This window comes from Lolium rigidum, chromosome 5, assembly GCF_022539505.1.
Source record: "Lolium rigidum isolate FL_2022 chromosome 5, APGP_CSIRO_Lrig_0.1, whole genome shotgun sequence".
In the NCBI taxonomy this organism is placed as follows: domain Eukaryota; kingdom Viridiplantae; phylum Streptophyta; class Magnoliopsida; order Poales; family Poaceae; genus Lolium; species Lolium rigidum.
The window spans coordinates 128520061-128536084 of NC_061512.1; the positions used below are offsets into that span (position 1 = coordinate 128520061).

Here is a 16024-nt window from a genome sequence, read left to right on the forward strand (position 1 = left end):
ACCCAACACCCACACATGCTTTCATAAGATTCACGTGACGGTCCTTGCTCCGACTAAAATAGGGACATATGAGATCAAATACCCATTCCCTTGTGGCCCTTCACCTTGGGCTGTTATTGTCGCTTCAGAAGGAACACGCGGACATGTTGTCATGCATGGAGGCTGACCTAGAGTTGTTCCAACACCTCGTAGCTAGCAACAAACCTCAAGGATATGATGCTAGGGTAGGGGCATAGGGAGCGGTGGAGGAGATCCGCTATGTCGGTGACTCTTAAAATAGTTGACTAATGAATTCCAAAGGATTTAGGTATTTTACTAGCAGTCATCTTCATCAGGTCTAGATATTGCTGTGAATAAGTGTTCTTTCGCTTGAACCTATGGATTGGCTTAAGCAAGCATGGTATCTTTGGACCAGACCTCGAACATCTGCTTCTATAGGAGTTCATGTCTGTCAACATAACTAGTTTGATCCCCCTTCCTATGTAGGCAGCTTCTCTTGCCCGGGGAGATCAACGAGAAGTAGCTTTGCCGCACCCACAAGGCGATCTCTGACGTCGACATATCTGCCCTCCTCATCGATGGCACCACTCCAGCTGCGAGCGGTGGTGTCCATCCTTCCCCGCCTCCCACTGCAACCGCTCCTTAAGCCATGCGCCTAGGTTTTCTTGCAAAATTACTGGCCCGGCCGTTTAGTGTGGCAACAAATTGTCCCATTTCGACTAACCTGATTCTTTTACACTGTAAAACTAGCTTGACGGCCACTAAAACCCATCTAGTCTCGCACTTGCAATAATTTCGTGGCAGGCTGCCTCGCCATTCCTAATAACTTTTGACAAAATGGGGATTGCAAATCTTTTTTGTGGTACTATACCTTCAAAGGCGCAGCTAGCCTTGACAAATTTTCAGAAATATTAATTATTACTCCTGGTGACAAACAAGTAACTATCTATGTGTAGCGTGATGATGTATGCAATTGGCAGCCTAGGCAAGACTTGCTGCATCAACTCCTTGGTTGTACTAGGAAGGACGAATCTACACGTGTATAGCTAGTAGCTATCCGTTGATTTTAACTCAAGCACTAACGTACATGGTGTAGTTGGCCTAACAAGTTGGTAGTTGTATAACTAGTGTAGGTGACTCGAATCCATGCCTTCTGTCAGCAAAAGAAAAATTCCGTGCCGAGACAAGCGCCAAAAGCCTATCTACTATGTTCACATTAGATGAGGTCACCCTAGTTGTTTGACTTTCTTACAAGTTGTATGCACGCGTGCAAATATGCGGGGTTATTCAACTTATAAATTATATATCTATTTGCGGATTGAGAGCGTCTCCAGTCGCGTCCCCCAAAACGTCCCCTAAAGGTTCAGTCCCGCGCTTCAAAGGCCGTTTTGGTCCAGGCGTGCTCCAAATATTGTCTGACGTCCCTAGCCCATCCCTTATGTATAGAGGCGCTATCAGGGACGCCGAACATGATTTTTACACTTACTTTTTGTTTGGAGGTCACGTTTGGGAGATGTGGCTAGGAAAGGGATCTCCTCCAAACGTGAATTTGATCCGGACATCCCCCAAACGACCAATCCGGCGCTTTTACCGGACATCATTTTGGGATGCGATTGGAGATGCTCTAACATCGATCACATGTCACTGGGCTAATTTCTATGCGGACATGCTAACATAACCCATTATCACCAGTAATACAAGAAATTTGTAAAATTCAAGTGGCAACTGCCTACACGGCTCATTCTAAGTGATATAAAACTTAGCAAAATACAACAAACCGGGGGTCTTGTTTACATTTTTTTTTCAATTTGCAGCTTCTCTTCTTTATTTGTACAAACTCTAATCCTTGCATTGGATAACACTGCCGTTAGTCTAATCCGAGTAAATCGCCGTGGAAGTCGATAGATTTGGACGACCTTCCCATTAACATCGATAGATCACCGTGGGGAATGTCACTGCCCGGCCGTGTCAGGTTGTGGCTGCGTTTTGCCACGCGAATCCTAGGTGTGCCGTCGTTCGCGTTTGGGGACCCTCTCAAACTTTTTCACCCATGCATTTGGGACGATGACGAGCTCGAGCTGGCCTTGTGGGTTGATGTTCCGCGGACGCGCCTAGGCATGCCCTCGTCCTCTACATCCCAAATGCATTTCCCGCCGATGGTTGGGGAAGATAGTAGATCTAATAGGTTGGCGAAAAAAAGAGAAAAAGAGGGGAAATGGGTTGGGCCGGTATGCTGATGTGGCTGCAGACATCGAACTTCACCCCACTGGTCAGCCACAGTGGCTACAATAAGTATATGAATTAATATTTTCTAGAAAATAATTTTAACTTGTAATTTGCATAATTATTTCATTTGGTCTTAGAAAATTACGTATAATATATTAAAATATTCTGAAAAATGACACCAATGTATTTTATGCAAAATTCCCAAGTTCTTAAAGAACATTTTACAAAACAAAGTAATTGGAAATTTTGTGCGTTCTAAAATAGAAGCACGAAAGATTCAGCATGGACTTTAGTAGCCCGGGCTACATGTAGGCCATTTTTTGAACGTAAGAAAAATTCATTTCAGACATGTTAAAAAAATTCTAAAAAATACTATGGTGTAGATAATATTGTACTCTACAAGTGTGTAAATTTTCAGAATCAAATATGTTGTATTTTGGGCTCAGCAAAAATAAAAAATCTTGATTTCAGCATTGGTGAACAGTAATGAACAGTACAATCAAATCTAAATTTAATCATTTTGTGATTTTTACTGAGAGCAAAATATAATGTATTTCAATATGAAAATTTACACATTGATAGATTAGAACATTCTCTACGGCTTCATATTTTCTTTCAAAATTTTCTGAAACTTCAAAATCAGGAGTTTCAAAGTTTGAATCAAGAAAAATGATACAAGGCTACATGTAGCCCGGGCTACATTTGATGTTTTCGATAGAAATTAACACTATATATATGTATCCAAATCCAACGAAACATCATACTATTTTACCGCTGCAATATAAATTTGTTTGGCACACATATATGGATTGTTTTCTAAAAATTAGTGGTTGGGGCCAAAATGGATGTTTTTAATGAAGGTCATCCGTGCAAGTAACGTGGTACATATTCGAATTATGACCCCATCTTTTGCAGAGTTGTGCATTTGTTTATTTCCAACAATTTCGTAAACTATGTTTTTTTTTGTTTTGAAACACATAAATTTTATTTTTATTTTTATTTGTGGCCAAAGTGTGGTTTTTTGTGAAGTGACTGCAAAAACTAAGGTGCACACCACCACCGCTCCACTTTTCGTAGGTGGGGGAATGGTATGATGACTGAATCCAGGCTTGAATCAGTGGACAAAGGGTGCATTTTGATGAATTATCTCGGCATCCATCCATATACTGAATTAGTTTTTAGCTAAATCCATTTAAATTCGAATTTAAATAGGGCTACATAAAGTATAATTAATTTTTTAAGGAAAGATTCGCGAGTTTCTCTGAGGGTGTCGAAGCCCAAAATAGTGGCCAAACATATGCGCTGCATCCACCTAGCACACATGGCGGACATCGGGAGTTTGACCTAACCTTGAGATCAACCCAAAGGTGGTTTAAAAAATGTCAAACTAGCGCATGGATGATGTACTACCTAGAAAAATGTCAAACATGGAGTACCAAGTTTTTTTTATAAAAATCATTCACAAATTTTTCCACTAAGTAGGAGTTCACTTATCTTTTTACCCTAGAGAGCTTGGTAACTGAAAGATCCATAACGAACCTTTGAATCTTGACCGCGTTTTTTAAACATAAATGCATATCTAACAACTTTGCGAACTATTGTTTTGTTTGGCACACAAAAATTTGACTTTGACTAAAAAATTAGTGGTCAAATGGCCCAAAATGGTTTTTTTTTTTTGGATAAGGTCAGTGCAAATGACATGGAAATTTTTTAAATCATGAAGCCGTCTTCTGCAGTGTTGGTGCATCTTTACATTGTCTACAACTTTGCAGACTAACATTTTCTACTTGGCACACGTGAATGTGGTTTTTCTTTTTATTAGTGGCCAAAGAGTGTTTTTTTTTTGTGTGTGAAGTGTGCACACTGCCACCACTCTAGTTTTCACATATGGGGAAGAATCCAGGGTATGAAGAATTATCTCGATCTGCAGTCATATACTGAGTTGCTTTAAAGCTCAATCAGTTTGAATACAATTTTGAACTAGGGGTACATAAAGTACAATTAATTTTTTTGCGAAAAAATACATGGAGCTGTGTTGACGGTGTGGAACCCCAAAGCAATGGCAAAACATGTGCACCACATCTACCTATCACACACGGCAGACACAACGAGTTTTAACCTAAACTTGAGACCAAGCTTTTGTAGAATAATCCTTCACAAATTTTGCCCATGGAGGCATGGTTTGTGACACACTACCTAAAAATATCAAACATGGAGTACCAAGCTTTTGTAGAATATCCTTCACAAATTTTGCCACCAAGTAGGAGTTCACTTGGCCTTGTACCCTATAGAGTTTGTTAAGTGCAAGATCTACAGAAAAATTGCGAATCTTGACCCCATCTTTTGCACAAAGGTGCATCTTTCCATTCCCAAAAACTATACATACTATTTTTTTATTTGTCACACAAAATTTTGATTTTGACAAAAAAAAATAGTGGTCAAATGGCCCAAATTGGTAATCTATATCCCTAGGAGGACCAAAATAATCATGATCTTTATATTCCCTGAGACCAAACTATCGGCCGCTCGCGCGCTCACTTCTCCTTGCTAAAATTAGTTTAACTCGCTCTAATTACCAATTGAATCCCGCTGTAAAAAATCATAGCCCTCCCTCAAGTACCAACAATTCAATTCAGGGTGTTTTGGTCTGCATTGTGAACAGGCCGCGGTAGAGCAGCGCACGAGGAGCGTCCACCAGGTCCGGCCCACAGAGCGTACGGATGCCCCCGACCAAGTTCCTATGCATTGGGGGAAATGGTAGGATGATCAAATCTAAGGGTATGATGAATTATCTCGATCTGCCGTCATATACTGAGTAACTTGGCACGATTTTTTATTCTGGATCTTATTTCCGGACGGAGATATTTATTTTCAGATTTAAATATAAATTTTCTCTTCAATAGGACTACTCCTATCCTATGTATCCCCTGCTTCACTACAAAATAGGTTTCGTTCTCCCTCCAAGAAAACATGTTTCATATGATAATTTTGCAGCATAATCTGCACATTTGTAGACACTCAGTTTACGCTTCAAAGGACCTTAATGCACGAAATTTTGCGTTCAAAAGTATACCAGGGAACAATGGTTGAATCAGGAGTCCGGATAAACGTTGGTAGATATTAATTTACAATACCAGGTGCATATATAAAACAATAGTAGAACGGAAAGCCAGTATGGAGTTTGCTGCATCTTAAGTTTTAAAATGGAAAACTGCTTGCAATGTGTTCACAAAATAAAACATAAAACGACTATTTCTTTTTCAGCCAAAGGTCGCCATTCCAGTTGGATCCCTCTGAAGAGCAGCATTGTGTGCTGGGCTGTTGTACGCACGAGAGAACTGAAAGGCTGAAAGTGCAATGCAATGACAAGCAAACTAATGGAACAAGCCGACTCAGTGCACAGACAATGGTTGCACATATCCAGTCCAAGGGAGCAAGAGTCTCCTCGTGACAGAATTTACAAACCCCTCAGGAAGAAATTCAGGCAGGAACAAGATGTGCCAGAAAAAACTAAGTTCAAGATGGAAGGTTCTCTTATTCGTTCTTCTTATCGTCACTGGAAGAAACGTTAGCGGTTGATTTACCCTGCCAAAAGTGAATATAGATCAGTATATCAAATACAATAAGTGTCTCCAACTTCCATTCCATGTGTCTAGGGACATCTCCACTACTTGTGTTCATAAGTGCAGTTGTATGTGTAGAAACATTATGATTTGACGCAGCATTGAAGTACGAGTCCAGAATTACTATTTTGTACTGTTGTGGAACTTATTCTAGATAAACTACATTTCCTTTTACCTATATCACTGATATAGAACCGATGTAGTATGGAAGGTGTCCGTGGGGAGCAATTGCAAACACATTTAGAGAGAGCATCATTCATCCAATTGACACTCTCAGAACAAGGCCGCCATTCTATGGGTGAATTAGTCGAGGGGTTACTCGATCACTTCCTGCAGGTACAACATGTTGCTGAATCAACTTCTCTGACATTTGTTTTCACTGATCACTCATATTATACATAACTGCATACTGCTAGACATAGTCAATGGAGAAGATCAAAAGGGAGAGAAGCCAAAGAAATGGAAGTGGTTGAAGTATTGTTATGTCCCCTCCATATATCTTGGCTATATAAACATCCAGGACTCATTTGCAGATCTTAATGTTACTACTTCTATATAAGGTTACTGGATTTTCTGATGGGAAGGGATTCTGTGAACATTTATATACCAATTGCTAATAGATCTCAATGTTACCACGCCCTTGATTTGCACTCATTTCTGACATTTGTTCATTTAATTTCTATATAGGGCATTGGGTTGGAGCACACTCATGCTACACTAAAAGGTTCTATAGTCAGTCAAGTATGCAGTATTTTGTGTGTTTGGTCACTGGTTTGACCGAGACCAATTTTGACCTTTTTTTTCTTGTAGCTTGGTGGAGTGAGTGAAGCAAGAGATAGCCAAAAGAAGAAGAGGTGCCGTAAAGGTAGTATAGTATATTGTACAAAGGTTTATACTGCAATTCCGGCGTTAATAGATATGGCTATCTCTGCATACCATCTTCGCAAGAAAAAATGATCTGATGGTTTAGTATGGTGAGAATCCAGAGTTGCCATCATTTATTGGCAAAAATATAAAAGGAGTTCACACTGGATTGTGATTTGGTGGTCAACAGTTAATTAGATTCCAAATGTTAGTTCCGCTGAGGAACAAGCCCTCTTCTTCGCCTCCACTACCATGAGCCTCGGCGATGGACGCACAGCGCGGTTTTGGGAGGATCGCTGGATCGACGGCAAGTCCACACGCGAGATCGTGCCGCACCTATATGCCTGCATCCCCAAACGCCGGCGTCGCTCCACTACCGTCGCTCAGGGCCTGCACGATCGCTCCTGGGTACGCGACATCCATGGTGTCCTGGGCATCGAGGAGATTGGGGAATACCTGATGCTATGGCGCAGGATCGAGCAAACCCAGCTTTCTGATCAGGCAGACTCCATGGTCTGGAAATGGACTAGCAACGGCGTCTACTCACCTTCCATGGATCCTTGCGCTGTGATGCCTGGCAGCTAATCTGGAAGACATGGGCACCCCACAACATCAAGTTCTTCCACTGGTTGGCGCATCTGGACCGATGCTGGACGGCCGAGCGCCTGCAGCGCCGCGGATTACCACACCATGCACGCTGCTTGCTTTGCGACCAAGACATGGAAACGATGCAGCATCTCATGATCGGCTGCGGCTTCTCCAGGCAAGTCTGGTTCGACATTCTCGCCTGGCTGCGCGCTACCTGCAGGCCACCTGAACATGACGACACGCTTATCTCTTGGTGGAGCCAGGCCAAGCAGGCGACGCCCATGGCCATGCGCAAAGCTCTGGCCTCGATGTCGCTGCTCATCCCCTGGATGGTCTGGAAACAGCGAAACGACTGCGTCTTCAATGGCGCGGCGCCATCCATCAACGACGTCACTGCCAAGATACGGGACGAGGCTAACCTATGGGCCAGGGCCGGCGCGCTAGGCCTGCGTGCCATTCTGCCGAGCACATGGGATGTACATTAATCCATTTGTTCTCAGTCCCCCTCGTATGGGTTGTAACTCTTAAAACCTTGTTCTCCTCCTTTTCAATGAAATGAAACGCAAAGGCTTTTTGCGTTTTCTCGAAAAAAAATTCTTGCTTTACTACATGCTACTTCTACAATATGGTGCTCTTATACTATTGCAGTGTTCAACATGGATGATCGGCCGTGTGGCATTAAGTTGATTCTTTCAGTATTTTTGATCTAATGGTGACACAACACATCTCTATCTTGCCAAAAATTAATAATTTTAATTGTTCAGAAAATCAAAATATGTACTACACTTGTAGTGGTTATTAACTTCACCGAACACCTCCATGTGGTAGAGGTTGTAATCTACTTGCTACTGCTTTGATGGGAACAACGAATGTTCTGAAGGCATGCTAGGATGCCAAGATTAAGTGGGTTGTCATAAGGCCATGTTCATGGAGGATCACTGTAGTCTGATGTCAATGGCTGGGTGAAGTCATGAAATCATGAGATGATATGTTTGTTTCTTGAAGTGCTCAATAGTACATTTCACATGTCGCAACTTAAACCTTGTAAGCATGGGATGTTCGATGGAATGACTGTAAGGCAGTGCTATATGATTAGTTGCCTTTGTGAAATAATAATTGGTTGTTACATAAAAAAAAATTTAGTGCATGTTATGTTATTTTTCACTGGAACTATTATAAAAATGAATATTCTTATGTATCCAGCTTTTAAGTTTTCCTGTTGGATTCGTGCTGACATAAACCTGCAAATTTGTGATGAAAGACAATATATGTCTTTAGCGGTCGGGTTCATTTCCATATGTTGCCACAATATTGTTGCTTCTACCTACATGTTGCCATGGGTGAACTTACAAGATATCGAGACCAAAACATATGCACTGTTGATGAAGCTAATTTTCTTCAGCCATTGCAATGGTTTTATGTCCCTTCTGAAGCCTGACATTTATTCTGGTTCAGGAAATATTCCAAAATTTTCAAAGTAGCTGAAGTAATGAGTAAATTACGCTTGCACGATTATTGTTGTACTTGCATTTTTTGTATTTTATTCACACAGTAACTAATATGGCACATATATTATATGACTGCATTTGTATCCCATTTGCTAGTCCTGATCAAAAAAGAGACTTATCAGGTATCCTTATTGTTCTTTTCTAACAGGAAATAAGCAGCTCAATGTTGTTAAATTTTCAAGAAAATAACTCATACCAGAATAATAAAGATGAAATACGAAAAATTGTAACCAATATGACAATAATCTTCGTTGCCGCTCACATATTCTTGATTTAGAACTCCATGCTCGTTGCTTAATCTTAGAATTTTACTTATGCTAAAAAAAAGTTTCAATGCTCAATTAGCATAAATATGCTCAGCATGTACAATAGTACAATGTATTCCGGCAAACATGAAAGGGACATGCATGCAACTCTATATATATGCATCTTGGGTTTGCAATGTATAAGATTGAGTTTGTCATGGAAAATAATCAGAAGTGAGGAGGTCATTCATTTATATGTATATCGAGAACACGGTGAAGTTGTTTATTGTTCCCTTTCTCACTCGATCTCAGGAACTCTAGATTAGAAATTCAGAGACAATGTCAAAGGGAATTTTGTGCTGCTCGTACTGCTGGTGCAGCTTTTCTTTCTTTCTCCTTTTATTGAACAGGGAAGCGATCGTACCTGTCTACATGATGCCCACAATAAATGTGCCATCCCACGTCCCAGGCGATCAGGGGTACATCACAAAGATCGGGTCAACAACTGGACAGAATCCTATCTACCTGACCCAAAGAAATAGCTGAAACTCTAACTATAAACTGACATGCTAATGTCTGAACTTATTGACACTAGAACCTGACAGAAAAACGACTAGATTACTTAACACTTATTTTAGAGATAAGTTAATTGCCTTAGTTTTTGCAGCAAACAAGACCAGTAAGTCACAAAAAGAACCGAGTAACAACTACTAGCAGAGAACATGGATAACGTAGAAGTTAGAAGCCACAGAAAGTTCACCTGATCCAACATATGACTTCTTAAAATACTAGAGATATTATCCTGTGCCTGTGAAATGGCCTATAGGAAGGCCTTTTTTTTGTCAAATTTGGCATATTTCAACAAACAGTCATAAATAATTTTGGCTAGGAAATCATAAATGCAAGCACACTGTACCTCAATACTGTCGCTTATCTTACTTACACGCGACGATAACTCCTCCCTGTCCCGTTCCTGTGCCACCAAATTAAGTCGCCGGGGGAACCTTGGCTATTGGACACATGTTAACACACTAGTTACAACACACTTTAAATATTAGTATGCCTTTGGACTCAAATGATTATTAATTATACTAAAATGTGAAAAGTATGGTGGCTATCATTTCAGTAGAGAATTACCTGATTGAGATTTTCTGGCTTGTGCTGCAACACCTGGTTGCGTATTGTGAGTAGATTTTCAGATATGGCATGAAACTTATCTGTGAAAGGCTGATACTTTTTAACAATTTTTTCTGCGATTTCCTAAAAAAATGACAAGTTAGCAGTTCGTCAAATCTTTTAGAAAAAGATATTCATCAAGGTGAATAAAGTTTGGCCAACATACAGATAAGTGATGCTCCTGTTTTTGGCTGTGGCCCCACAACTTCTCTAGCTCGCGAAGATTATGCTCCCATGCCTCCCACTTCTTCAATTGCCAGCCTACTTGCTGTTTTGGTCTACGCACAATGCTAGCCTTCTTGTATACATCTAAACATACAAGTGACTTCACACAGATGTAGGATTGCATGTTGTACAGCTTACGGGGGCTGACATCTAACAGCTCTTCCATCTTACTGAAGCTAATCTCAATGTTCTCACCAATCAACTCATACGAATCTACATCGCTGCTGCTCAATTGTGTGAGGATCCTATCCCAGTGAACAAAATGTGGACCTGGAATGTAATTTGGTGGATTCTTAATATTGTACTTCTGGCTCCACCTTTGCTCTGCCATGTTGTCAAGTGTCCAGATCTGTAGCTCCCCAACAAGAGATCTGGCATCATAACGACGGGTTTGAGCAGTAACCATACACAATTTCCCATCTATATCTCTGATCCAAAACTTACGAGGGCCATAATGATCATGATCTTCACGTGCTGCTGGCAGTGCTATGATCGCAAAACTTTCTTCCCTGAGATCAAAGGACATAACTGCATGCTGCCAGCTAGCTATCATATTTTCAGTTAACGAATACATTGTTCCATTGACATTGACAACCCCAGAGTTCCTAACAGTGTTCAAGCTAAGAGCTTCTGGTGTTGGGATATCTTTCCATTTCTCATCACCAAGCGTGTAAACTTGAATAATACTAAACTTATCTTTATTACGGGGGCGACCCTCAACGCAGTCACCAAGGAAGTGTGTAATCTTGTATTCTTTTGTCACAGGATGAAATCCAAAGCTGTAGAAAGTAAAGTGATCACCTCTCATATTCTTGCCAGGTTTAGCAAGATGCATGCATTCACCAGTTGCAAAGTTAGCTATCTTGATTGTTGATGTCTTTGTGTATAAGCCAAGAAGACCATTGCACGAACCAAAGAGGAGATCGTCAGGCCCAATCACTGGCACTGCATATGTAGACAGCGACCAGGCTTCGTCAATTAGGATAGCATCACTAGGATGGGGCTCGCCTGAAACCAAACCTTGTGGGAAGAACATAAGGGCATAACGGTGCGCATTCTGGAGGTGTGATGCGACAAACAGGGGATCCCGGATAAAGTTGTACCAGTGCTTGCACACACCTGCGCACCTCAACAGAGTGCTAACTGGAAGCCTAAAAAATATCCGCTCAATGAGGTCTACTGGGAGGCAGTTTATGATGCATTCCTCATTGATTTGTCTCTTTGAACTGGTTTCTCCAGTAACCATAGTGACCACCCAATGCCAAGGCAGCTGAGCTACCAGATCCCGCTGCAAACACATGTTTCAATAAATGAGATAGGACTTAGTACTGCTTGAAAGTTTGGCTCAAAGAATACTAGATAGAAACAGACGATTAAATAATATTGTGGGCAGAGAATGAGCACGAAATGTATGCATGTTTGTCTCAGCTTAAACAATCTTTCTATCAAACCATGTGTCAAGGAAGAAACTGATGGCATCTCGACATTTCCTCCATGTAAAAAAGCGATTATATTAGATCAGAATAGATCGGTAGTTCCGTCGTTCAGCGGCTCGGCGCTTCATCTGCTTGTCCCAGACGCTCTCGTCGTCCTGATCGGCGATTGGAGTCCAGCCAGGACATACTGGCAAACGGTCAACCACCAGATGACCAGAACCAGGTATATTTCTTTTCTACCTAATCTGAACTTTTATGTACCAGCGTTTGATTGTTTGAAACTTAGATTTGTTTAATTTATTTGAAAATGATGTTCTAAAGAAGACAAATTTATGAATATATGATTGAAGATTTTATTTGAAAAAAGACTAGATAGATTATGATTTTACTAGAAGCTGATGTCAGAACTTTTTTTTTATATAAATTTTGTTTGCTGAAGTTTTGTATTGTAGTTATATGAATGAACTAAATTATGGTTTAGTTGCTCAATAATTCCGCATTATTTCGCGTTTTAGGACTCCATTTTACATTTCACACGATTATGAACTAAATTATGAACAAATTTCTAGGTACGTACTGCTAAGAGTTTGGCTCAAAGAGTACTACTGATAGATAGAAACAGACGATTAACTAATCTTGTGGGCAAAGAAAGAGCACGAAATGTATGCATGTTTTGTCTCGCTCCAAAGATCTTTTTACCAAACCATGTGCAAAGGAAGAAACTGATGGCATCTGGAAATTTCCTTAGAAAAAAACTAACTTCTCGTCGCTAAAACGAAGTTTAACTCGCTCTAATTATCAAAACCTTAATCCCGCAGTTTAAGAAAACACTCATGGTATTATTTATCATCCAGTCCATTTATCCTCTTGCATGTACTACCCAAAATTTACTGTTTATGAGTTCGCGCCCTCCCTGCGGGCTCCGGTATGCACGCCCTCAAGTCCTCAACCAAAGGGCAAGTAACTAGAAACCCTAGCCGCCATTACAGACAGAGAGCGTGGACAAGAAGGGCACTTGGGAAGGAAGAATCCCGCTACCAAAAGAAGAGATCGAGAGAGGACTCACGAGCGCGATTAGGATCAGGCGAGCTCGCGGTCGCCGCCAAGCGGGCGCTCTCCGATCGACTTCCCGCCGCCCCTCGTCTCAGGTGGTGAAACGAATTCCCGCCGCTTTCCCCATCCCGGCTGCGGTAGTGCGGTCGGCAGTTCCGAGGGATCGTTTCGCCGAGGAGGAAGAAGAGTAGTGGATGCGGAGGCCCAGGTTCGGCCCACTTAACCGAATACTAGGACACTGCCTTTCCCCATCGCAGAACCATGTATTCTGGCAGGGTCCGCTAAAAAAATAGTATTCTGCCAGTTTTTTTTTTTTTTTGAAACAAAGGCAAAAGTTTTGCATCTTTCATCGATTAAGAGAAGTTTGATTACAAGCCTAGCCAAGATGCTAGGGAACAAAATCCTATTTCATTGATTAAGGGAAGTTTGATTACAAGCCTAGCCAAGATCCTAGTGAAACAAAAGGCTAGTCTCGCGGTAAAATAGCGCTCAAACGTTTCGCCCCCATGGCGCTCCAAAGAGCGGGCGTTCCGCTTAATGGCCTGTAAAAAAATGTTAGGCATCGAGACAAGATTTCTAAAGACCCTCGCATTGCGTTCGTTCCAAATCTCACAAGCAACGAGCATGAGTAATGAAGAGAGCCCCTTGGATGCAAGGAAAAAACTAGAGGGTGGGCACAATCCTTTTTTTTTTGCATGAGCCGTGTGCGACATTTTTTGGCACTGGCCCTTGTGCGAGAAAATTATTTCTGTAGCAGACCTCATGCGCTAAAATTTGTATACTGCAACCAACGGTGATCAGGTAGATATAATCTTCTTGTCTTCGCTAATTGGCTTCATGATTTTGAAAAAAAAAATGCATTATCATCAATTCTCTTCATGATCAAGTCAACATCAATTACAGCAAAAACATATACTCCTCTTTATCTAATTATAAGAGTTATTCCATACTGTTTTATAGTAATCTAAAACGTTTTATATTTTTACACGGAGGGAGTAACAACATATTTAAGCTATTGGTTTTGTTTACAGATAGAAATCGTCAATTCTATAACACGTCCAAGTGTCCAATACGAATAAATAGTTAATAGTTAACGGTTACAAAGAAAGGACAATTTGATGTTCGGCAGAGACAGGGCACAAAGATATGGAGCGCTGCTTGCGTCTCTGTTTGCGACCTTGCGGTTGAGTGCAACCTCGGGCCTGCCGTCTTTGTCTCGATTCACGACACCACCAATCCAGTTCTGCCGTAACAAGAGAGCGCCGGCGCGGGCACAGGAGCTGCCTCGGCCACGCAACCTGGGCGAGTTCTTGCTTGCGGCAAAATCACGCACGGATATGCTGATCTCTTCTCCAGCGGTGAGGCGCCGGTTGATCGAGCTCAACTTCCAACCCCGTCGAAGCAAACGGATCGCTGGGCAGCCTATCGGTATGGACACCGAGCAATGGGCCCTACGCGTCCTACTCCGCAAGTTGGGGATCATTGAAGGTGATGAGTCGATCTTGGAAGAGGCAATCGCAGCCTACCAAAGGCTGTTCGAGATGCCCTTGGAGGATGATATGTTAGAAGCAATGGCTGAGCTCTACGGGTGGTCCTTGGGATCTCTTATGGATGATCCAAGCGTTGCCATGGAGTCAACGGGTGGCAGCCTCATCGAGGGTTGACCACTCCCTGGTTGCATCGGGCGTCATAATCGTTTCCATGTCGATCGATCTAATGATGGGGATCTGGAATGCGCGGGGGCTGAATGATCCAGCACGGCGTTGGTGCATCGATTGTGTGTCTCCAGGAGACCAAATTGGATGTTGTAACTCCCTCTCCTGTTATGGATGCCTTGGGTGCAGATTTTGATGGTTATTTCTGCTTGCCGGCGGTTCACACGCGAGGGGGGATTATTATCGCATGGGTGGGGCGCTCGGTTCAGCTGAGCAATGTCCACCTAGGGGATCACAGCCTAACGGCTTATGTCACTCCGGCTCGGGGTGATCCGTGGTGGTTGACCTGCGTCTACGGGCCGCAGGCGGAGCCAGATAAAATCGCTTTCCTTGCTGAGTTGCGAGAGGTGCGAGAGGCCTGCCAGGCCCCTGGGTGGTATGTGGCGACTTCAACCTTATCTACCAAGCAGAGAATAAAAATAATGATAACCTGAATCGTCGCATGATGGGGAGGTTTCGACGCTTCATCAACGATTGCGAGCTTAAGGAGTTGTACCTGATACACCTGGTCCAATGAGCGTGAGAACCCGACCCTGGTACATCTTGATCGGGTGTTTTGCACTGTGGGCTGGGAGGGCTTGCACCCTAGTTGCTCGCTTCGATGCATGTCATCTGTGTTATCTGATCACTGCCTTCTACTTCTCGGCTGTACACCTCGCCTGCCTAGCCGGCGACTTTTCCAGTTTGAGATGTATTGGACTAAGTTGGATGGCTTCAGTGACACGGTATCGGAAGCTTGGACTTATGTGGCAGCCGGCGAAGATGACCCCTTCCGGAGGCTTACGGCGCGGCTCAAGATGACAACACGTCGCCTTATGAGCTGGAGGGATCGTCGGGTGGGTTGTGTCCGGTTGCAGCTCATGCTGGCGAGGGAGATTATCCTCGGTTCGTGATGTCTACGGGTGCTTCTATTCTTGTAGACAGTGTTGGGCCTCCAAGAGCAGAGGTTTGTAGAACAGCAGCAAGTTTCCCTTAAGTGGATCACCCAAGGTTTATCGAACTCAGGGAGGAAGAGGTCAAAGATATCCCTCTCATGCAACCCTGCAACCACAAAGCAAGAAGTCTCTTGTGTCCCCAACACACCTGATAGGTGCACTAGTTCAGCGAAGAGATAGTGAAATACAAGTGGTATCAATGAATATGAGCAGTAGTAACGGCGCCAGAAAAGTGCTTGCTGGTGCAGTTGATGGTAGTAATATTGCAGGGAGTAAAGATGCAGTAAAACAGTAAACAAGCAGCGATAGCAGTATTTAGGAACAAGGCCTAGGGATTAGACTTTCACTAGTGGACACTCTCAACTTTGATCACATAACAGAATAGATAAATGCATACTCTACACTCTCTTGTTGGATGATGAACACCACT

General features: G+C 42.4%; 1 protein-coding gene across 6 annotated transcripts; it reads right to left on the bottom strand.

Annotated features, from left to right (window-relative positions):
• Window positions 1–5477: 5477 nt before the first annotated feature.
• Window positions 5478–13019, bottom strand: LOC124654726 (F-box protein CPR1-like). Of its 6 annotated transcripts, none has more exons than XR_006988432.1 (6): window positions 10397–12041; window positions 10192–10314; window positions 9971–10063; window positions 9815–9874; window positions 6025–6179; window positions 5478–5811 (listed from the first exon to the last, which is right to left on the bottom strand). XR_006988432.1 is itself a non-coding variant. In XM_047193723.1 (6 exons), exons 2-6 carry the CDS (start codon window positions 11699–11701, stop codon window positions 5761–5763), a joined length of 1632 nt encoding a protein of 543 aa, XP_047049679.1. In that variant the 5' UTR covers window positions 11702–11743; window positions 12958–13019; the 3' UTR covers window positions 5478–5760. The 6 variants fall into 6 exon arrangements, 3 of the variants coding, with proteins under 3 accessions (XP_047049679.1, XP_047049680.1, XP_047049678.1); XM_047193723.1 differs by lacking the exon at window positions 6025–6179 and adding an exon at window positions 12958–13019 and having other exon boundaries at window positions 10397–11743; XM_047193724.1 differs by lacking the exon at window positions 6025–6179 and having other exon boundaries at window positions 10397–10668; window positions 10882–12041.
• Window positions 13020–16024: the final 3005 nt, after the last annotated feature.

Coding starts and splice junctions, on each gene's coding strand:
- LOC124654726 (XM_047193722.1), bottom strand. CDS start 11,755: ATGTGTTTGCAGCGGGATCTGGTAGCTCAGCTGCCTTGGCATTGGGTG. Junction 10,315..10,396: donor AACAGGAGCATCACTTATCT/GTATGTTGGCCA, acceptor TCATTTTTTTAG/GAAATCGCAGAAAAAATTGT. Junction 9,875..9,970: donor AGATAAGCGACAGTATTGAG/GTACAGTGTGCT, acceptor GCCTTCCTATAG/GCCATTTCACAGGCACAGGA.